Genomic DNA, 24,420 nt, shown 5'->3' on the forward strand with positions numbered 1-24,420 from the left:
CGGGCATAACATTATGACCACTGACAGGTGAAGAGAATAACACTGATTATCTCTTCGTCGTGGCACCTCCTAGTGGGTGGGATATATTAGGGGCCATGTGAGCCTTTTACATAAGAAGCAGGAAAAATGGGAAAGCATAAGGATTAGTGCAAGTTGGACAAAGGCGAACTTGTGTTGGCTACAAGACCGGGTCAGGGCATCTCCAAAACTGCAGCTCTTGATGTCATGATCCTTGGTTCGTCGACCCACACTTTTGTCTTTTTTCTCATTGTTTTTCGTTATCTTTGTATTATAGTTCTCACTGTTCTATAGGGTTTTTGGTTCGTTCTGGTTAAGATGAGTTTTGGTTTGGAGCTTCATAGTCTTCTATTTATTCATTTTTTCCTAGTGCCTCTGAGTTTCATTATGTCTATTTGTGGTTCATAGTTTCTTGTTTGATTATGTTAGTTTCTCTTTGTTTCCAGTCTGTGTTCCTTATTGGGTAAGTCAGTGTTTAGTTATCATGTTTTTGTTCCCTTTCTTCATCCCCCCAGTCAGTCATGTCTCTGTGTGTTTATTCTCCAATCGCTGTGTCAAGTTCACATGTCTTAGTTGTGGTCTCAGTGTTTTTACTTCCTGTTTTATTTAGTTCTTTTCATTCTCGTGTGTATGATGTTCAGTTTTGCTTCCCCCATCACATCAGTCAGATAAGTGTGTTTCTTCCTGCTCATGTTTTTCCCAGTTTAGATGGTTTGTTCCTGCCTCATGTTTTGGTTAAGTTTTCAAAGCAATAAACCTGTTTTTGAGTTTTCACGTTGTGCTCCGTGAGGCCCACGTTTGGGTCCTACCTATGACACTTGTGGGGTGCTCCCAGTCTGCAGTGGTCAGTATCTATTAAAAGTGATACAAGGAAGCAACAGCTGTGAACAAGCCACAGGGTCATCGGCGGGCAATGTTCATTGATGCATGTGGGGAGTGAAAGCTGGCCAGTGTGGTCTGATCCAACAGATGAGCTGCTGTAACTCAAAATGCTGATGTTGGTTTCGAAATACACATCCATCCATCCATTCGCTTCCGCTTATCCTTTTCAGGGTCGCGGGGGGCGCTGGAGCCTATCCCAGCTGTCATAGGGCGAAAGGCGGGGTACACCCTGGACAGGTTGCCAGTCTGTCGCAGGGCTTCGAAATACACATTTCACTGCAATTTGTTGCGTATGGGCTGCATCGCTGTAGACCAGTCAGAGTGTCCACTGCTGAAAGTTCCAACAACATCAAAACTGGACCACAGAGCAATGGAAGAAGGTCTGATGAGTCATGTTTTCTTTGTAAATCAATGCCTGTTGCTTACTTTGGAACACCTGGCACCAGGATACTGAAATCCATGTTCCCTACTTAAGCACTGCTGCAGACCATGTACACCATTTCATGGAAACGGTATTCCCTGATGGCTCTGGCCTATTTCAGCAGGATCATTCCACAAAACAAAAATGGTTCATTAATGGTTTGAGGAGCACAACAAGTTTGAAGTGTTGACTTGGCCTCCAAATTCCCCAGATTTCAATCCAGTCGAACATTTGTAGGATGTTGCGAGGCCCCACCTGGCAACTTACAGGACTTAAAGAATCTGCTGCTAACATCTTGTTGCCAGATACCACAGCACACCTTCGGTCAGGCCTGTTTTGCTAGCAAAAGGTGGAACAACACAATATTAGACAGGTGACCGTAATGTTATGCCTCATTGACTTATATTGTTAAAGCAAAACCAGCTTTTTTAAAGTAACTTTCAAAGATAGTTGCTGCTTAATAGAGGATAGCTAGCTCATGACATCATAAGATGGTTTCACATAATTCGCAAATGATGTAGTGCTGCTCTTATTGTCGATTCAATTATTCCTTCTTAATGAAATTATTTTGGGGGAAGGACATTAAGTGAGGTCTGATTGTCTACCTCTGAAGAGAGCAGGACAGGGTGAAGAACAATGCCGTCATTCGGATACTCCCTGCAACCTTCCCTTGCTTCAGGAGGCTTCTTGCCTCCCTCTGCTTCCTCTTCATTCTGTGCAAAGTCGCTGCTGTCACTGTGGTTGGTCTCATAGGTGCTGTCGTACGTGCTATCATAGTCTGATGACGCTACTGCGCGTTCATCTGGAAAAACATGACACGATTTAGAAAGGTAGCTTTAATAATCACACTAGTACTTATGGCCACATTGGATTTGACACATTAAAAAGGACTAAACACATCAGAAGTGAACACAGACGTGTTTCTTCTGTTGAGAATACATTATCACTAGAACACAAAGATGTTTCTGTTTAACTAAAAACTGGAGTTAATCCTATGTTAATGTTAACTATAAGACCTTTTTTTTATAATGACTCCATGAAAACATAATCAAAATCCAAATGTCCAAAACTTCAGCTGTCCTAGGTGAAGCGCCCTTGATTTAGATCCTGCCTTATATAAGATTATTTTAAGGTCGAGACCTTAAAAGACCTCGATATGTAAGCCGATATGTTTTTGTTTCAGACACATGAAACAAACAAATTTATGAATCCTTACTAAAATTTGTGTCAAAAACAAACTCTTTTATTGCCATAACGAGTGGTGGATTTCTTGTTTACATTCTGCTTGAATGTCGTAAACTATGCAACTGTATATAACTGAAGGGTGTTTCTGTTGTTTCTTCTTTACTTTTTCAATTTACATTTATTGGCTGCTGTAAATACCGACACCAGTAGATTGACAAACAACTGATATCTGCTGAAATATCAGTTGTGCTCTAATTTGTATCTGGAATAAACAGAAAAATATGTATTTTTTTACTTGATTACCTGGGTGGGGTATTCTGTCTCCTTTGTCTTCAGACTCTACCCCGTTGTTTAGTCGATTGTTGTACGGCCTGCCACAGCTAACGGAGAGCAGAGAGACACAAGCATTCAGAGTATACACACCGGTCCATCCTAATTGATCTCTCTCATCTGGTAATTTGGATGTTGCTTTATTCTCAGAGCAAACTAATGACGTGACTAATTTCCCCCACTCACACGCAGATGACACATAAATTGTACAATCAAATTTTCTGCGGTCAGAATCGCTCTATATATTGTAAGTAAATAACTGATTTAGTATGTGATAGCGTGTAAATTACCTGCCGCAGAGTGATGGAGGCCGCCAGTGAGTGGTGGTGGAGCTCGGAGCGCTCTGGCTGTGAGTTAAGGTTCTGTGGTGGCTTTTGGGGGCCACAGAGCCAGGTACTAGCTCTGTTAGTGGCCCAGCCGGCTCAGGAAGCTGCACTGAACATATTTTTATCGTAGGGCTGGAGGCAGGAGTGCCCTGGACAGGAGGAGATGAGCAAGGAGAGCCCAGAGGTGATATGTTGGAGGGAGGGAAACCTGAAAAAGATTGCATTGTAAATCAATACTCGCTTTTTTTGTTTGTTTGTTTTGTTTTTACCCAAAATAACTGAAATGTTCTACACTCTGCAGTAAAATAGATTCACAGACACACACCTGGTCTTCCCAGTGGTTTGCTGTACAGGTGGTTGGATGTGACAGAGGCAGCACAGGAGGCAGACATGGAGCGACTCTTTGAGATGGTCATCATCACTGAGTTGTTCCAAAAATCACTGGTTTATTGGAGGAGAAAAGTCAGATAAAGAAATGACAGTAATGTTAAACCTTCTGAGTAAGACGTGTTACCTTTCTGTAGTGTGTTTGTTGCTGGCTGAGCGGTCTCTGCGTACAGGGCCTGGCTCGATGGTAGGCAGCCCTGTAGCTGATGTGGTTGTGGTCCAAGTTGATGAAATTCTCCTAAGTAATCCTGGGGGAAGACTCCGCCTGAGACGCTGAAATACAGATGAACATGTAGATGTTACCTAATGGTAAGTAGCTAAGGCAACATTATGAAATTCTAAAAAGTAAAGGGATTTTTTAAATAAAACGCAGCTTAAAAATGATGAAGAGAATGCTTCTTCGTCACAGTGGTCAAAATCAGTCAAACTTCAGAGATATCACTGCGTTCAGTTAGGAAGCATAAACCACTGTGAATCAATTTCACCCACTTTGGTGCAAATGAAAGTGACAACGGTGCACCGGAGAGGCAACCCCAAAAAAGGGAACGGCTTTGTAGGTGGAGGCCACAGATACAGATGAAAGCAGGGTCACACTGAGCACACTTGACAGTTGTGAAAGAGAGTAGAAGGGAGACATGCACCACGTCCCCATGGTGTTAATCAACCCAGTGTTAGACATTTCTCTGTAAATCCATGAGCTGAACGCAGTTAATGAGCTCATATTTTTCTGAAGGGAGCACACAAACACATTTACAGCAGAATATAGAGGGCAGCAGAGGATCACATTTGATGTTCTTCTAAAATAAACTTGCATCCACTCAAGCAGATAACCTCACATACACACATGCTCACTCTGCTCTGTGGCACTTAATCTATTCAAAGATCTCAAGCAGAGTGTGAACGAATGACTGAGGAGGTGAGTAAAAGAGAAAAGGGTGGGCTGAGAGAGAATGGCTGTTGGCGCTTTTTCTATTGTAAATTTTATTATTACTATGGGGTATTCCACTTTAAAGGGCATATCTGAAACATCTTCATGCAACAATAATGTAGCTTGAAAAAGTGACAAAAAAACTTGAAAATTGGTTTCACTGCATAAAAAATAAGTTATGAGCCAATCTTATAAAATCGTATAGTAACTTTGTAAAAATTTAACCATTTTCAAAGTTTGCTAGGAGTAATATAAAGAGAAAATTTGTTTAACACAAGCTAGTTCAGAAGCTGGAAGTTGCTAAATATTAGAAAAATATCCTGAACAGTAGCAGCTTGATAACATAAACAGCCAAATGATACACTTTCAATAAGAACTACAAGCAAAACCTACAAATTAAGAAAAAAAACAGGGTTTTGCTGTCTCGCTGTGCAAGGTCAAAGCTTAGTTGTAGCTCAGTCACCAATAGTACTGATTACCTTTATGTAACTGCTATTTCTGTCCTTAGTTCAGAGCCATACAACAGGCCAGTGCAAGTGAGTTGAATCACCTACATTACCCACTGCCACATGCAGTCTCACAAATCCCCAGTGAGCCAAAATGAGGCAGCATCTCATTGAGTTCCACTACATGGCTCAGGCATTTGAGTGCACTCAGGCATTGTTAAAGCTGCTAGTCACTTTCCTGGTAGGCCGTCCTGCATTGCATCACACACTTTATTTAGTTTCCTTGCTCACGTTAAGTGCCTTCATACATTTTGAAGCACTGGCCTTGTAAAACATTAAAAAGCCCCCTGGAAGAATTTGCGTCATTGTTAGTTATCTTAGAGGCCCCCACCAGGCTAGCAGTGAGGGAGGAAATGGAAAAGATCGCTGATATGTGCCAAAAGAGACATACCTGGTAAATACCTGTATGTGTGTGTGTGTGTGTGTGTGTGTGTGTGTGTGTGTGTGTGTGTGTACAACAATACAACTAAAAAAACATAGCTTAAATATAATTAAATATTTTTGTGTTTTTATGAGCACATTATTAATACTTTTTACTTTACTCACTCAATATAATAGAGGGGAGTATAATAAGTCTGGCATAACTATAGTAATGCCAGTTTTCATTTTTTGTATGTCCCTCTATTCATTGGTTATTCATGGGCAACCATGAACCTTTGAGGTTAGGGTGATCTGCTGATCATCACTGCTTAGGTACAATCAATAGCATCACTAGTATATAGCAATGAAAACCTTTTACTTCTTCATCTTTCTGCATAAACTTTGAGTGGGGTTCTAAACCCTGAAATTAAAACAAACAAAGAATACATAAAGGATGAATCTGTCTACGAATCTGAACAGTAAAGCCAATGCAAAGTGCCTTGAACCTACATTATTTCTAACAGACAGCAGATGAGTCCTCTTGTAAAAAGATTTATATGAAAAAAATACTCTCTTTCTAACTTGAGCTATTCCTCATGCCCTTACTACTCATTTTCTGGATAGGTTTATGATATCAGTCACATGTTTCAGTGTTAGTTTTGTGAATATTCACAATATAGATAATAAAGACATTTTTTAGATAGGGGGAGGCTGTCTTGTGATTGATATAATGCTGGGCATGTATCTTTCCTTGTTAGATCGTCCTTTACTTGTTTAGTATGGCGTTATTTTTGTGCCACTATTCTGAGCACACGTAAAAAAAAATTGAGCGCACGTAAAAAAATTTGAGCGCACGTAAAAACATTTTGCAGGTGCATGTGTTGCATTTTGAGGAGAAATTTATTTTGAGCGAAGAAAAGATCAATTTGAGTGAACAAAGGTAATCGCTGTGTGCAAAAAATGTATTTCAGTGTTTGCTATTATCCATGCACACACACACACACACAAACAGCAGCCCCTCTCGCTCAGTTTTTGCATTTGCGCTTGCTCGCAATGTGTTGCTTGCGCTCTCAACATTTCTTCCCGTGTGCGTTCAGCTCTTTCTGTACACCGTTATAGTTGTACCACAAAACCAGCCAATCACAGACTTGGATGCAAAAAACCCTGATTGGCTGTTTTGGTCTCCAATCAGTTCAAAATGACGAAATGTAGTATCCCAGAATCCATTTCGTCCAAAACTCAAACGAGGCAGTGGCGGAGGAACACAGAGTGGCGGAGTTTGAAATATTACTCTTTCTGGGTCACAAATAAACTTTAAAGATATTTTCATGCAAGAATGGTGCTGTGTAAACTTCAAATATCTGCTCGAATTATCAAGACATCGCATATTTGCAGAAGTGCTCTAAACGTTTTCGGAGATGCCTGTTACCCACCAGCTGACCGCATAGCTGGACTGGCCATTGGGCATACATTTGCCCGGTGGACCGATGGTGACTTTTCATTTTTATGTTTGCTTGTTTTTGTAACGGTATAAACAACGAAAGGTTGGATTAACCAATTCAGCTAGAATGAAAAAAAGACACAAAGCTGGAGTTATTCTGTGTTTTGCTGCACACCTGCCTGTTCTTCTCTCATCCTCTCCCCTCCCTCTCCTGTTGCTACTTCAATCATGAAACTGATCAATGATCAGCTGATCGGCTTTTCTGCCACAAGTCCTGTCTCTCTTGTTTGTTTATCGCCCACTTTGCGACAGAAAGAGGAAACCAGCGGATTTTGCGCTAAACAACATCAGCACGTTCAAGCTTGATCAGCTGTTGTTAGAATTTATTTAATTACTTTCTAGTATCAGCTGATGTTTGCTGGAGTCACAGCTGTAAAAGCTGCTGGTCATGATATTGGTTTGGATATGTGGTGAGAGGGAAACATGAAGGTGATACAAATCATACATATATATGTCTTGATGCATTCTTAATCATCCAGGAAAGTAAATCTCCAAAAGTTTATCCAAGTGACTTTTGTGACTGAAGTGACTTCTTCAGTCTGAGACCAATCCGATTTTTTTTTTGCATCCAAGTCTGTGACTGGCTGGTTTTGTGGCACAAATATAACTGTGTACAGAAACAGTTGAACGCGCACGGGAAGAAATGTTGAGAGCGCAAGCAACACATTGCGAGCGAGCGCAAATGCAAAAACTGAGCGAGAGGGGCTGCTATTGTGTGTGTGTATGGATAATAGCAAACACTAAAATACATTTTTTGCACGCAGCAATTAATTTTGTTCACTCAAATTTAGCTTTTCTTTGCTCAAAATAAATTTCTCCTCAAAATGCAACACATGCACCTGCAAAATGTTTTTACATGCGCTCTATTTTTTTTTTTTTAACGTGCGCTCAGAATAGTGGCACAAAAATAACGCCATAGTTTAGCATTTGGTTGTACTAAAACACACACCCAAAGCTGGAGGCTGTTAATTTTTTCTGTCATTACTTTTGTTTTAGTCCCGTTCTACCCAAAACTACGATCACAACAAAGATAAAAAAGGAAAAAAAAGAAAGAAAACCCCACACTTTTATCTATGCATGCTACTTAGCTAGCATTAGCTAACTGAGGTTTCTCGTGTGAGATTATTCACACATTGAGCTGACTATTGGTTCAGCACTGGTTCCTATGGAAAAATGTGTTTCCCAAAGTTTTCTGGCTGTTGCTTGGTAAAACTAGTTGCAATAAGGTGCTGCACCACAAACTGCTCCCTGATTGGTTTTGTTGCTAGCAGGTTGCCATGGTTGCCTGTCATTATTCATGTTTGTCTACAAAAACCTGCAAATTACTAACCAAGTGGTATGCAAAACTTGAAAATATGTGACGCAAATTAGAAATGAACAAGCTTTGCCTTCAAAGTAAACAGTTATAGCTCAGCTCTGCAGCCTGTTTCAAAAACATGTCTCCATTTCTAGCTTGCACGTTTCACAGCTTGGAGAGCAGTGTTTGTAGACAAATCTGTAAAAAATATAAATATGCGACTAAAGTAAAAAAGGAAGTTTTTACCAACCTTTGGGGAATACATATTTTTATATTTTATCCAAGCATTGTCACAACCAGTTAAAATAAAAAGCAGAAAAACAAGACGGCAACAGGACAAACACAAGTGTTCAAAACAGTAACCTAAAAACTGTGTGAGCCACTGAGCCTACTTTTAACATTTATGGTTTAGAACTGTGTCTACAATTTGCACTGGCACTGACTTTTCTATTCACGTTTATCTGCTTTGCCTAGCACACTAAACAGTTAAACATATGTATCTACAATAACTGTAAATCTTACACTGAATAGTAGTGATTCTTCTTCTCCTTTTGGAAGACCAGACAAAACTTTGTTTTTAGCTGTAAGTAAAATTCCACAAAACAGCCAGAACTACACAAACTCAACTTTTCTAGAAAGACAAGCAATAACCTTTGGAATAGCGAGTCTCTCTGTTTTTTCTGGCCCATCTTCAGAGTCAGAGCAGGTGTGGGTGTCTGCAGGGGTGCGAGGTCGGTGGAGTGGCTGGAGGTTGATCTGGGTGCTGAGGAGATTGCTGACAGCCTTCAGAGAGCTGCAGGTGTTAGGGGGCAATGATGGGTCTGCCAGCAGGTCTGAGATCAAACCATGAGCCTCACCCATCACTGCGATGTCCACCACCACACTGGTGCCCGATGACTAGAAGACAAAATGAGAGAAAAGGTGAATAATTAATAATCCATTGTTCATTTTTTCTTGTGTAATACAGTCATGTTGTGGATTTAAAAAGTCTTTACACACTGATGCATACTAAAGTTTTTTTATCTAAAAGAGAATGGAAAAATGTTTGTCTGTATACTGTGGTTGCACAGCAGCGCAACCATTGTCTGTGTGTATATGTGTGTGTGTTTTGAGCATAAAGCATAAATAAAATAAAGCAAATAAATAAGATGAAACAATTGCCTTTAGCCTACGATTGTACTATATGGTTACAGCAGGTTAATAATAAGTAATGAGAGTGGTCAAAATCCTGAAAACTGACTAACAAGCCCCACTCCTCCTACCCCTCCACCTTTTGTTCTATATTTAGCTATTATTGATTCAACATACTGATTGATAAACCCCAAAGGCTCATCTGTGTCAGAGGTAGGCCACGTGTTGTTTCAGTCATGGATTCCACCATTAATGTCAACATCGGTTAATCAGCTTCTCTTTAGTTTATACCAGTTTCCATCACACAACCAAACATGTCACCCCACACACACACACACACACACACACACACACACACACACACACACACACACACACACACACACACACACACACACAAGGCAGTTTCTACATGTACATATTCTCTGCATGCAAAATGCAGTGTCTGCAATAAAGTGAGCCTTGAGAAAGATAAAGAACTGACATTTGAGAGAATTCACCAATCTTGCTGTGCTTAATTAAGTGAAAAGTTAAAATAAATAGCTTTTTTGATTAATGCCATAATTAAACGATGCAAGGCAACAATTAAAGATCAAAAGATTAAGAAGACTAGTTCCTAAAGAAGATGCTTATTTTTTGTCAGTGAATGGCTTAAGGAAATAGACTGTATAGTGTAAAAGATTCAATTCAATTCAATTCAATTTTATTTATATAGCGCCAAATCACAACAAAAGTCGCCTCAAGGCGCTTCATAGATACAGAGAAAAACCCAACAATCATATGACCCCCTATGAGCAAGCACTTTGGCGACAGTGGGAAGGAAAAACTCCCTTTTAACAGGAAGAAACCTCCGGCAGAACCAGGCTCAGGGAGGGGCGGCCATCTGCTGCGACCGGTTGGGGTGAGAGAAGGAAGACAGGATAAAGACATGCTGTGGAAGAGAGACAGAGGTTAATAACAGATATGATTCAATGCAGAGAGGTCTATTAATACATAGTGAGTGAGAAAGGTGACTGGAAAGGAAAAACTCAATGCATCATGGGAATCCCCCGGCAGCCAACGTCTATTGCAGCATAACTAAGGGAGGATTCAGGGTGACCTGGTCCAGCCCTAACTATATGCTTTAGCAAAAAGGAAAGTTTTAAGCCTAATCTTAAAAGTAGAGATAGTGTCTGTCTCCCGAATCCAAACTGGAAGCTGGTTCCACAGAAGAGGGGCCTGAAAACTGAAGGCTCTCCCTCCCATTCTACTTTTAAATGATGTAGAAGTGATCGAGTATTGTGTCTCTTCACTGAAGCTTACATGATCTGTGCCATAAAATAATGCTTTTGAACCTGTGAAGGATCAGTACCTTTTCTGTTTAGCTACTGGTCTTTTTTTTTTTTTTTTTTTTTTGGACATGTCTCCTTTCGATAAAAAAGCAAAAGATAAAAATCTTAAAGATTTTTATAATTTAAAATCTTAAATAATTGGGCTGAAAAAGTTAAACTTTGATGCTTGCAGGGATCAGTTCCCCAAACTAAGATTTGATATTAAATATTATTATTTAATGTCTCTGTCTAAATAAAATGCTATTCTATTGTGATTTCAAAAAGATCACTTCAATTCAATTTTATTTATATAATGCCAGAAGTCAGATAGAAACTGATTTAGTGGATCAGTGGATGATAGTCCCTAGAGAGGTGGCGTCTGATACCTGACCTGACATATGGACACAGACAAACAGGCACACACAGATACGAACATCCATTCCCACCCTCATGCTCTCATATGCAAATACTCAGCACTCATCCAATGTGGAGACAGACATAAATAGACACTGTACACACAATCACACTCCCCAAGCGTACTCTATACCCCAGGTCTAGGTACTCTTGCCCCTAGAGGGGGAAACTGCACCCAGACCCAGGTAGTGTTACCCTCTTCCCTGGGGTGGAGAGAAGCAGACCGCCCGGACTCCGCAGCAGCAGGGAGGCCCCACATTCCAGACCCCAATCGGATGGCCAACTCCTCCTCCCAGCCCCCCGCCCCAACAGGCAACAGAGAATGGGGGTGTATGAAGACTCCAAACCTCCCTCCGCCCGCTCATATGTAGTGTTGATGCATGTGTGTTCTAAGGTGCATTTAATACCCAGGAGGGCATGGAGCTACCTGCCAGAGAGCAGCAGGTAAGCGCATAGCCCCTCCCGATAGCCCTCAATGTCTACGTGTATTTAAAATTGAGAGGTGGGCAACGGCGCCAGAGGTGAGGTCGTACACCCTGACGGTCTTCTGGATGCCGTGTAGCGTGCCCACCCCCAAGGTCCTATATGTATGTGTAATGAGAGTGTGAGTAATGTGAATGTCTAAGTTGTGAGATAAAATTGTGGCACAGGCAGCCAGAAGGGGACAGAGGCCCCTCCCTGGGGGCTAGCTCCCCCGCTGACCCCAGTAGGCACCCCCACACTCTGGAACCTACCAGGGCAAGGGGGCCCAGGCCCATCCGGACTGGGGCCCAGGTCAGCAGGGGCAGCCCATCCAACCCCACCACAGAGAAAACTGCACCCACCCCATCATCCACTCATCTCCCAGACTACACAATGGTGTGTATGTGTAAGTTTGGTGATGGAGTTTTTATTATGAATGAATGATGAATTTTTTATGAATTATTATGTCTATTTTTATGCTTAAGGACAACAGATGGAAATTAGCCCTTGGCTATAATCTGGTATGTTTACATTCATGTAATTTTTTTTTTTTTACATTTATGTTCATTAACATGCACTGTCCTAAATAAATAAATAAACAAGACAATAGACACCCAGGCTGAGTTCTTCCTCCACCTCTCTTATATCTCTCCCCCACCTGCAGAGTGAGTTCCTGGAGAGAGGAGACCTCCTGCAAAGATGTAACAGCCTCTCCCATCAGTTAAAGAGACCCTCAGGTGGCTTGATGCACCGGTGGCAACCCGCACCAGGGCTGAGCTCCCATATGCCCACCCGCCCACAACCCCGGTGACACACCAACCAGGACACAAGCTCCCAAGGCCCAGCCAGGGTCCCGGCCCGGAGACGGAGCACCCCCAGAACCCCATGCCCACCCCGGACCCACCTAGGGGCAGCCAGGCTACCAGGTCAGTAACCCATGTCCGTCAGCACAGACCCTCCCCTATCCCCGCTGCACGCAGCCACGAGGAAACCATCACCTAAGAGCCCTTAACAGGCCATGACCGCAACCCCGGATTGAGCCCTCCAAGGAAGACGCTCCTGGGGAATCCCCCGACGCCCCAAGCCTATCCCTACCCCCACACCAATCACAACAGCGAATGTGGGACCAAACTATTTTTTGCCATTTTCTAATTATGGTATATGGTGTACAAGGCCAAGTCTTTGGCTTTTAAATGAATATAAACTCTTTCTGTGTCTATGGTTGATTAATAAGCTGGAGTGGAAGATTGCTGCTGCTACTCCTCCTCCTCGGCCTGTACTTCGAGGATTCTGACATTGGTATAACTCAGGAGTGTTGATTCATTTAACTAACATAATCATCCTGTTGTAACCAGGCCTCTGTAAGGCAGAATGAATCAATATGTGGATCAATTATTAAATCATTTACTAAAAGGCAATTAGAACAGAGAGACATAGACCTAGTAGTGTTTCATAATTCACAAATAACTGTTTTATATTTTGGTCCGGTTGAGGATGTATATTACTCTTTTTTTGTCATTTTTTAAATACTTAAGTTATTTTTGCAGATTTTTGGTTTGGGGTTTGGTGATATGGGAACAGAGGGTCTCTATATAGGATTTAAAACAGAAAAACTTTTCCAGCTTTTAATACTTGAAATTGTCAAATACTAATATGTAACAAAGTGTTGCATATTTTTTACTTTTGATTCAAACTCTCTCATATTTTGTCCCTAAACCACCAGCCTGTGTGTTGTAGTACTGAGTTTTGATATCCAGAGCACTTTTAGAAATTGATCTAAGACCTGAAAGTTCAGGTCAAGTGTGGAAGACTACCTTTTCTTTTATTTCTTACACTTATGCTATATTTTAATACCAAGGACCCAACTTTTGTTGTTGATTAAATTACATCAGTAGGATAATGTTAAAGTTATAGAACAAAATCTGTTGCTATTCATTTCAGTCCTGGTAGTTTTTGTATTATATATAAAACAAATAATAATGACCTACCATCATACTGTCATCTGTGGATGTCTGTAGATGTTAGCCAGTTAAACCTCTACAAGGTTTTGTCAGAATTCATTCCAAACTTTTTAAGCTATTGTGTTTGCCACACGTGTATAAACTAGAACCTGGTCATGCAGTCTGGGAATGGGCTATTTCAAAAAAACTCACTGATTTAACTGTGGTCCTTAATAGGATGCCAGAGCTGCAATTTGTTAAATTTCATGCCTCCTAGCTATCAACTGTAAGTGGTGTTATTGCAAGGGTTTGGGAACCACAGCAATTTAAAAGTAGCAGACCACACAAAGTAACAGAGCAGGGTTAGCAAGTCCTGAGACTCAGAGAGAGTAAAAGTCACTAGTGCTTTGCTAAAGCAGTAATAGAGTAGCAGAGTAGTATTACAGTTTTTTCTGATTGCTTAAGCACATTTTTTGTAACCATTGGCTAATTTTGCAAAACTCTTCACACAAATAAGAAAACCTGTCACCCAATAATCAAAACATTGTAGTTCTCTTGCAAAAGCAAGATTAACTAAGCTAGATTAACTCTTCACACCTTCGTAAAAATGGTGTTCCCGTATCAAACAGTACACACAAGCCATCATCTCCTAAGCACACAATGCGCCAACTGCACACTGATGGTATGAATACAAAACACATCTGGCTTTTGCTTTCTCTGTGCACAAGGTAGGCTATGTCAGTTTGAGCTCATACTTCTATCATAGATCCATAAGCATAGAGGGATCCAAACTTCAAGTACTGGTGTATTTGAAACACATCAAAACAAACACAAGTGTTTATTTCCAAGTATAGGATTATTTGCAATCGCCATAATGACTATATGGGTTACTTGGTCTGCAGTGAACATGCTTCCTCTGCCCCAGCATCTGGTCATCTAGCAATTCTGTAAAGTAACAATTTCAGTATTTTTACATCAATGGTATTGGTGTGTTTCTCATTGGCATATGGCAGTGCTACAAATCTTTGTGCGAAGTGACTGTGCTAACCGATTCTCATTTCAAGATGTCCTTATGGTACTTGCTACAGTGTAGCGGCTCGAGTTAGGCTGGACCCGTTGGCCAGCTACCCTCAGGGTCATTCCACGGTTGATTACATGGTCCACTATTGTAGCTCTGATGTCATCAGCAATTCTATTTCTTACTCTTCCTACCCTTCCTCTCCCCCCTCCTCATCTTCCTCTCCCCCCTCCTCGTCTTCCTCTTGCTCCTCCTTGTCCTTGTCGTCCTCTTCATCCTACTTCTTCACCTCCACGTCCTCTTCCTCGGCCTCCTCTACTTCTCACTCTTTCTGCTCCCTCCATTGTACTCCGCACACACAGCTTACCTGTAATATAGTGCTTAGGCTGATTGCAAAGTGAACTAATTATCTAAGAAAGTTTTGACATGTGAAAGTGTGCCAGACAGTTGGCAAATTAGTGTTAATGATAGCCATACATGTGTATACTTTTGCTAGGAGTGTGTTGGAAATTTGGTAATTGAGTGTTGTGCAGTGAATTGTGCCTACAGTTTTGCAAAGTGTGTGTTACAAAATTGCAAACTGAGTGCAAAGCAGTTTTTGTGCTTTTAGTTTTGCAAACTCAGTGAGTGGTTTTGCTATAAGTCTGAATAGTTTTAGAGATTGTGCTACAGGAATCACAGTTAGGGTTTAAGCATTCAGAAAAAACTGTAATAGAGTTCCAAACTTTATCTGACATTACAGTTTTTTCTGAATGCTTAAACCCTAACTGTGATTCCTGTAGCACAATCTCTAAAACTATTCAGACTTATAGCAAAACCACTCACTGAGTTTGCAAAACTAAAAGCACAAAAACTGCTTTGCACTCAGTTTGCAATTTTGTAACACACACTTTGCAAAACTGTAGGCACAATTCACTGCACAACACTCAATTACCAAATTTCCAACACACTCCTAGCAAAAGTATACACATGTATGGCTATCATTAACACTAATTTGCCAACTGTCTGGCACACTTTCACATGTCAAAACTTTTTTAGATAATTAGTTCACTTTGCAATCAGCCTAAGCACTATATTACAGGTAAGCTGTGTGTGCGGAGTACAATGGAGGGAGCAGAAAGAGTGAGAAGTAGAGGAGGCCGAGGAAGAGGACGTGGAGGTGAAGAAGTAGGATGAAGAGGACGACAAGGACAAGGAGGAGCAAGAGGAAGATGAGGAGGGGGAGAGGAAGATGAGGAGGGGGGAGAGGAAGGGTAGGAAGAGTAAGAAATAGAATTGCTGATGACATCAGAGCTACAATAGTGGACCATGTAATCAACCGTGGAATGACCCTGAGGGTAGCTGGCCAACGGGTCCAGCCTAACTCGAGCCGCTACACTGTAGCAAGTACCATAGGGACATTTTGAAATGAGAATCGGTTAGTACAGTCACTTCGCACAAAGATTTGTAGCACTGCCATATGCCAATGAGAAACACACCAATACCATTGATGTAGAAATACTGAAATTGTTACTTTACAGAATTGCTAGATGACCAGATGCTGGGGCAGAGGAAGCATGTTCACTGCAGACCAAGTAACCCATATAGTCATTATGGCGATTGCAAATAATCCTATACTTGGAAATAAACACTTGTGTTTGTTTTGATGTGTTTGAATAAACACCAGTACTTGAAGTTTGGATCCCTCTATGCTTATGGATCTATGACAGAAGTATGAGCTCACACTGACATAGCCTACCTTGTGCACAGAGAAAGCAAAAGCCAGATGTGTTTTGTATTCATACCATCAGTGTGCAGTTGGCACATTGTGTGCTTAGTAGATGATGGCTTGTGTGTACTGTTTGATACGGAAACACCATTTTTACGAAGGTGTGAAGAGTTAATCTAGCTGTGTTTGCTTTTGCAAGAGAACTACAATGTTTTGATGATTGGGTGACAGGTTTTCTTATTTGTGTGAAGAGTTTTGCAAAATTAGCCAATAGTTACAAAAAATGTGCTTAAGCTATCAGAAAAAACTGTAACATCAGCACAAAAAGTGTGTGGCACAGGTTTCCATGGCCAATAACGTCTGCAGGTGCAATAAATATACATTACTGTGCAAAGGTTTTAGGCAGGTGAGGAAATGCTGTACACAAAGAATGCATAAAAATGGAAGTGTTAATCAAGTCAATCAACAAAATGCTGTGAATGAACAAAAGAGAAATCTAAATCAAATCAATATTTGGTGTGACCACCCTTTGACTTCAAAACAGCATCCATTCTTCTAGGGACACTTGCACACAGTTTTTGAAGGAACTCGGCTGGTAAGTTGTTCCAAACATCTTGGAGAACTAACCACAGACCTTCTGTGGATGTAGGCTTCCTCATATCCTTCTGTCTCTTCATGCAATCCCAGACACACTTGATGATGTTGAGATCAGGGCTCTGTGGGGGTCATACCATCACTTCCAGTACTTCTTGTTCTTCTGTATGCTGAAGATAGTTCTTAATGACTTTGGCTTTATGTTTGGGGTGGTTGTCTTGCTGCAGAATACATTTGGGGCCAGTAAACAATCATTTATATTTCTGTAAGCATTCTTTGTTTACAGAATTTTTCCCACAGCTGCCTAAAACTTTTGCACAGTATAATAATAATAACAACAACAACAACAATAATAATTAGGGCTGAACGATATATCGCATTTGCGATAATATCGCGACATGATCAAGTGCAATTTTCTAACCGCAAAGGCTGCGATTATACTCTGGACATGTCCAAATTCATGGGCTGCATCCTCCTGAGGCCGCATTTGTAGACCGATTACGTCACAGCGACGCGCCGAAGGCTGTCCAAATTACTACCATATCCCAGAATTCATAGCGCGGCCCAGCCAAACTCCAGTTTCCAACAATGGCGGCCGCTACTAAGTTTTAAAATTACTCATACTAATCTTTCTGGGTCACAAAATAAACTTTTAAAATATTTTCAGGCGAGAAAGTAGTTGTGTAAACATCAAATATCTGCTCGGTTTATCAAGATATCCCATATTTGCAAAAGTGCTTCGACGTTTTCAGAGGCGTCTGCTACCCACCAGCTCGACAGCTAGCCGGGAGCTCGAGGGTTACTGATGCGGCCGAGAACGGCACAACTCCCGGCACATCATTTTCAGATCACCGCGGAGTTTCGCTGCTCGGGTTAAACGTAATATATAAGTCACTTAGACAACCTAAAAATGTTATTGTTGGGCTTTTTTCAGTGTTTTGTTTGTTCGTGAGTAAATCGGTTTGGCTGAGATTAAAGTTATTAGATTAGATAAAATAAAACTTTATTAATCCCCCGGGTGGGTTCCTCCTTGGTTTTCACACAGCTGACTAAACGTCAAACAGAAAACTTATTAAACAGAAGTATGAGACAGTCGAGAATTTACACCAGTGTCTGGTTATATTTTAGATAGCAAGAAGCAGACGGCCGAGTTTATTAAACTCCACCGAGACAGCGGTGACCCTAATCAGAACTAGACCGTCCAATTTCACGCCTTTAAATTTTAAAGGCGTGTTTGTGTGTGTGTTTATACAATTGCTATTATGTTTGCACTTTATGTGTAATGTTACTGACTGCAGAGATCAGTAAGATGTGTGTATTTTTTATTTATTAGTTTTATTTATTTAATATTATTTTTTAATTGAATGACTGTCTAGTAGTTCACAGATGTCGAAAAACTGAGTGTGGTAAAGCCACTGATTTTTTTTATGTATATTTCTGCAATCTGCACATTGTACTGACTTTCATTTTAATGTTTACACCAGGGTTCCTTGTCAGCACTTTATGCTCAGATGTTTGTAAGCTAAAAATAAACTATTGTGTATGTTCAAATATACTGTTGTGATTGAAGAAGTTAAATAAAAATGTCAGTCATCAATTCATGCATCACCTCATGTCATCATAACAGAGGTCTGTCTTCCAGGAAAGAACAGTTTAAAATTAATGTAATATAGTATTGGCCATACTATATGATGTATTGCTTGTCTTTGTTTAATAATACAGAAGACAAAGACCTTAAAAAATAATCGCATATCGCATCGCAATCGCAATATTGGGGCAAAAAATCGCAATTAGATTATTTTCCATAATCGTTCAGCCCTAATAATAATAATAATAATAAATTTACTAGAATTAGGAGAATACTGAAAATAAAACAGTGACTCATGGTTATTAAAAACTAGATCATTACTAATGTAGACAAATCAAAGAACAATATTTTCCACTATACCCCCACCCCCTCTCCTTCTGTATCTTTCTTTCCTCACTGTGGCAGCACATGAAGCTAATTTAGCTCACATGATCACTCCATCCATAAGCCTTCCCATCTGCCTGCCCCCTGAGGCTGCGAGGCTTGACAACTGGCAGCAACCTCTGCTTTTGCCACTTTGCTTGTATCCCTGCCAAACTTTTTCACTTTGGTTGGACTTTAAAGTGTTATTTTTATATCTCAGGCTCGTGAGTGACCCGCTTGAGGATTTTTATTAATTCAATTCTTTTTTGGTCCAGAGGAAAAAAAGATCAAGATGAGACAGCAACAGGAGAGGCACCCCTCCATATTCCAACTAAGTGACAGCTGATTCTCAAAATTTGCTTCTTTAAACAAAATCTATTAGCTCTTCAAACACATCAGGAGTTGTGATGAGTAAATGCAACAAGGACGTAGGTGATAGTTTACTGGAAGAGCATGTGTCTGTACATGCGTGTGCGCGGTAGTGTGCATGTGTTACCTCAACCTGAACAAAACCCATTAGACCACTCCAGAGCTTTATGACATCCTGCTATTGTGACATTCACCTCTTACCTGGCAGTAATAGAGTTGTTGAGCTAATGTCACAGAGGGAGTGACATAGTAGAACCAGCAATTTGTGTGCACCTGCAGATACCCACCCAGACACGGAGACATGATGTAGCTGTTTTATGGCAATGATATTCTCTGATATTTAACTTCCTAGATTAATTTATTGTCTTGCAATGAATTTAGATTAGAAAATCAAATTTAATGTCTGTGCATTTGCTAGTACATTCAGTACATCATGCAAAAGAATTTGAGCTGATGGATGCTACAGAGATCTGTTTTGAAACATGTTGGTGTAAAGGTGAGGAAGGAGTTTATGGATTTCTCCCAGTATGAAGGGCCACAGGCTACAACTGGGGGAGCAATGGTCAATGAGTAAATCAACAGTGGACACATGAAGATGTGCATAAAGACACACACACAAACACAGAGGTATGCATGTACAAGAACCTGCCTTGGGATCAGACCGAGACAGCATGTAGTGCACATAGAAACATGGGTCATAAAACTTTCTCAAACTGAGTTCACTGTAACAGAATACAAATCGACTGGACTCTGGTGATGTACACAGAGAAATAAAAAGAGATCTGTGTATGCCAGGCTCCTATGAAACCACAGAGATCCTCATTTGGTTTACTTGTCAAACTGCATCATCAGTGTTTAAAGGTTAAACCACTCTCCATTGCATTTGAACTGACACACATAGAATGTGGTCAAAAAGGAAAAACACCACAGTGCTCAAAAAATTCCAAAGAAATTTTTTTTTACCTTTTATTTTTGGTGTGATTTGAAGTCCTGACCTCAAAGGGTTCATAGTTTATGTATATACTGTAAATATACACTCAGGGACCGCTTTATGACACTGTTCAACTGCTGGTTCATGCAAATATCTGAGCAGCCAATCACATGGCAGCAATTAAAACTAAAGACCAATTAAGTTCAAACCAAACATTAGAAAGGAAAAGAAAGGTGGTTTAAGTGACTTTGATGGTGGCGTGATTGTTGGTCTGGGTAGGCTGGTCTGAATCTTTCAGAAACTGTTGATCTGCTGGGATTTTTACCGCTCAGCGATCTTTAGTTTAGTTTAGAGTTTACAGAAAATGGCCAGAAAAAGAAATAATATCCAGTGAGAGGCATTTCTCTGGGTGAAAATGCCAAGAGGTCAGAGGAAAATGACTGATAGGAAGGCAACGGTAACTGAAACATCCGCTCACTACAACCAAGGTGTGCAGAAGAGCATACCCATAACCCTTACCTTGAAGCAGGGTGTGTGTGTGTGTGTGTGTGTGTGTGTGTGTGTGCGTGTGTGTGTGTGTGTGTGCGTGTGTGTCCAGATATAGAGCAAAATCTCTTTCCAGCACCTTGTTGAATCTGAGCCATAAAGAATTAGGTCAGTTCTCAATGCAAAATGAGTCCAAACTGGTACTACCAAAGTGTACCTAATAATATGTCAAGTGATTTTATAACCATGGGAATATACATTCAAGTCAAATACAAGTTTCAAACTCTTTCCACACAAATGAAGATGATACACAAAGGATTTTTCCTCAGGTTTCCCATATCCACCACTTCCCACTATAACAGTTTTCTCTCCTCTCTACCCCCATCCCCCAGCCCTCTCCTGAGAGACAGTTAGAAAATATGCAGGCAGATCAGGCATAAAGGCAGATGGTGAGAGCCGAGAGAGAGAGAGTTAAGCAAAAAAGAGGGATGGAAAGAGAGAACGGGAGAAAGAGAGTGATAGGCACATAGAAAGAGAGAAGCTATGGCCACAGGCAGGCCATGGCCAATCAAGTGAAAAAGAGAACAGCTCACCCTAGCAGACCAGCTGAGCTCCTCCACAGTCTCATCTACAACAACTGTAAATACAGCACTACAGTGGAGAGCTGACAAATGTTTTTTTTTTCCTGTATATGAAGTAAATAAAAGAATAAAATATGAAAAAAAAACTCATTCCTCTCAGATTTATGAACTAATTCAGGAGTAGTGATATTTAACACGGCTTGCCAGCGGCCAAGTTCATATTCTGAATTCTGTAATCGCCAAGAGGACTATTAAAGATTTACAAACAGTTACAGGATTTCATCGCTGGACCAACAGTTAATCCTTAAGTAAATCAATTGATTGTTTAATAATGGATGGTATATATTTTGGAAGGGGAGCAGTTGAAGATTGTTAATGCTCCAGAGGCTACATTTCTTTGCAAAATTGTATCTCTGCAATGAATGCTCCTTTAGCTCCTGCTCATACTCGGCAGAACTGAAATGCAAACACAGATCAGCAGATATTGATTAAAGAGTGTTTGGATTAAAGGTGGATAAACTACACAAACCATTGTGCTGGAGTCGGATAAAACTGCTTCTCCCCAGCACTACTTCACCTAAGAACAACAGTGACAGTGAATCTCTCAGTAGAGGCTTCACTCTCCTTCTTATGAACGCCAGACTCTGTGACCTAAAAACTAGGCTCTATCAAGAAGCTTAATTTAGACATTGCTTCAAGTTGTCCTATTTAAACCATCTCATCATTACTGATAAAATGGCTTGCACACATGTGTATGCACGAGCGCTCACACACACACACACACACACACACACACACACACACACACACACACACACACACACACACACACACAAAGCATAGAGAACAAGCAGCCTATGCCAAGAGTGAATCAAACCAATACTGGACCTGTTTAAGAAGATTGTCCTGGTGGCGCCCCATGGTACTAGCTGAGTGCCTCCTCTGCATCATTAACGTTCAGCTCGAAGAGAGCCACTCACTCGTGATATTTGCAACAAGATTCCTGGAGAAGTCAACAGCTTTATGCTGTCCTCACTTCCTTAAACCTTAATTCAAATGTCACAGTAAGTGACACATAAGAGTCTCAATCCAAAGCAACTGACATTTCAACAATGTAGCCCACAAACACTTCCTCGCACTCTCTCGTCTCCTTTCCGCTGCTGCTGCTTCATAAGCCCCCCCGCCTCATCATCTCACCCGCCCCTGCTTCCACACATCTACCAATTGAAAACTGGTTCACTGGTGGTTCAGGGACGACAAAACCTGCAGCACATAGAAATCAGTTATATTGAAAATACTTGGTTGCTAGGACACATTGGGGCAAAGATCAAAGTGATTCATCTATGGACCATAAAATAGTTGTTTGGGGTTCAGTCGGCCACAGTTATACTACGCCTTCTACTTGTCAAGGGTTTCCTGTGATAGCAGATGATGCATGACAACCAAACAGTGGGTAACGTGTGTTATCAGAAAAGCACTCTCAGCATCAGGACACTGAGGTACATATTGATTCATTAAAAGTCTGTTAACATGGTTGGATGTTGGCTAAAACTGGAATTACATGTCAACTGTGGGAAAAAAACAGATGATTTAGCAAAAAAATGTAAATAAATCACCACAGTATGGAGAGAGCCACACTTCCCGAAAAGACCATATTGACTTCAAAATATGGGAATCTTAAAAAGTTAGAGGCCCCTTTCCAAGGATGACGCTTCTTAGCATTCATCAGATTTTACTTTGTGGTTTTCTATGTATTATCGTAGGATCTTTACCTCACAATATAAAGCACCTTGAGGCAACTGTTATTGTGATTTAGTAGTATATAAATATGAAATTGCACATTGCTCTGTCAAAATTCTTCCTACGGGAATGTTTGAGAGCTAAGTTAATGTGATATAATACCACTATGTTACAGTGCTGTGCAAAAGTCTTGAGCCACCACTCTTTTCTTTTGCTAGGAAAATGGGAAATTGGTGCAATGATTTATTGAAACTTGTAAACATACTAGCATAAAAACTAGCTTTTATTTCATTAGTTTTGTTACCTGGCTGAGATCAATTCCCAATCAAAACCTGAAATATTAATTATTAAGACAATAATAACAACAATGCAAACGTGCCCCACTAACATATCGCTGGAGAGACAGAAGTGAGTCAAACATGAATAGGAATGTGCCGAAATGTATTGAGTGTGTTAAAACAGATTATTTAAGACCGGACAGCTTTCACAGTCAGCTGAGCAGGAACAAAAAGAGTTTAATGTTATGAAAATAAAGATCTGCTTTGAAGCTATTTTGATATTCAGCAAATCTTCAGATTAGAAGAGGAAATTTTGCCAAAGACACACATCCTTTTTTGCCCTTTCCCTCTGGGCTGCATTGACCCAGAATCCGTCCAGAGCTGTCTTGTGGTCCCAATCTGGATGGCACATAATCTGCAGATAAAAGCTAACGAACAGAAGCTGCTCTCAAAGATCATTCTACTTAAACTATAGAGTGCTATCTGGGCGCATAACATCATCTCTCTTGTTCTACGGTCCCTCCTTTGCTTACCACTCCTCTCTTCCTTTTTCCCATCTAAAAATAAACAAGAGCAGGCACAGCTGATAAACAAAAAGAAAAAGACACGTGCACCCTTAATGCTGGAGGGCTGATCTACATTTGCTTCTCTTCAGCTCTCTCCCACCACCATCCTGTATCTGTACCCTCTATGAAGTTATTTTTTAAGACTTCCTTCAATAAGGTAAAAAGAGTAATTCAGGTAAACACACTGATAACAATTTTTGAAAAGGTTAATGCTTAAAACGATGGCGTCTTTAACAGAGCACGGCTGCCTACTCATCATTCTAGACATGCTGATTCAAAAGATGACCAGTAGGGGGATTTCTCAAAATGTACAGGTAGTTTGAAATTACATTAGAGAACTAGTGGCCCCAGATGGAAGCAAGAGGTAACTGTTTGGCACTTTAACAAAGAACAGAAACTGTCCATTGTGAGTATTTTTAATTATACTTCTCTGACCTATATTCCACGATGCTGAAAGCTGGTGAACTGGTAAAGAAGTTTTTAACGTTTAGATTTAACATCAAGAATTAAGCACAAGAATTCTGTGTGATTCTCTAAATAGTTTAACTTAAAATTGCAACCACTGCAATTTTAACTTCATGTAATGGTAGAAAAATACATGCACATAGAAACCAGGACAAAACAAGCCAATGATAAATGTAAAAACAAGCAACGGCTTGCACACTTTGGGGCAAAGCTATTATCAGTTTTTGTTCATGAACAGTTCAGGACAGTAGTAGTAGTATTAGTAGTACAGATGGATGCATGCGTTTGAAAAAGGACAATGTAGAATTGAAAATAATTTAAAATACATCTGAATA

General features: G+C 40.5%; 1 protein-coding gene across 1 annotated transcript in view; it reads right to left on the reverse strand.

Moving 5' to 3' along the window:
• LOC146559641 (cGMP-inhibited 3',5'-cyclic phosphodiesterase 3A-like) overlaps positions 1 to 24,420 on the reverse strand; it is a 72,326-nt gene that overhangs the window by 16,700 nt on the left and 31,206 nt on the right. The window contains exons 2-7 of the mRNA XM_085243285.1: positions 8,793 to 9,038; positions 3,677 to 3,822; positions 3,488 to 3,603; positions 3,127 to 3,370; positions 2,810 to 2,886; positions 1,927 to 2,123 (exon numbers count right to left, since the gene is read on the reverse strand). Of these exons, the coding sequence (XP_085099411.1) occupies positions 1,927 to 2,123; positions 2,810 to 2,886; positions 3,127 to 3,370; positions 3,488 to 3,603; positions 3,677 to 3,822; positions 8,793 to 9,038 (1,026 nt within the window). The remainder of the gene's footprint in view (positions 1 to 1,926; positions 2,124 to 2,809; positions 2,887 to 3,126; positions 3,371 to 3,487; positions 3,604 to 3,676; positions 3,823 to 8,792; positions 9,039 to 24,420) is intronic.

The sequence above is a fragment of the Mchenga conophoros genome, linkage group LG14 (assembly GCF_057382185.1).
Source record: "Mchenga conophoros isolate Kocher_MC1m ecotype Shallow Benthic linkage group LG14, M_conophoros_male_GT1.1, whole genome shotgun sequence".
Classification (NCBI taxonomy): domain Eukaryota; kingdom Metazoa; phylum Chordata; class Actinopteri; order Cichliformes; family Cichlidae; genus Mchenga; species Mchenga conophoros.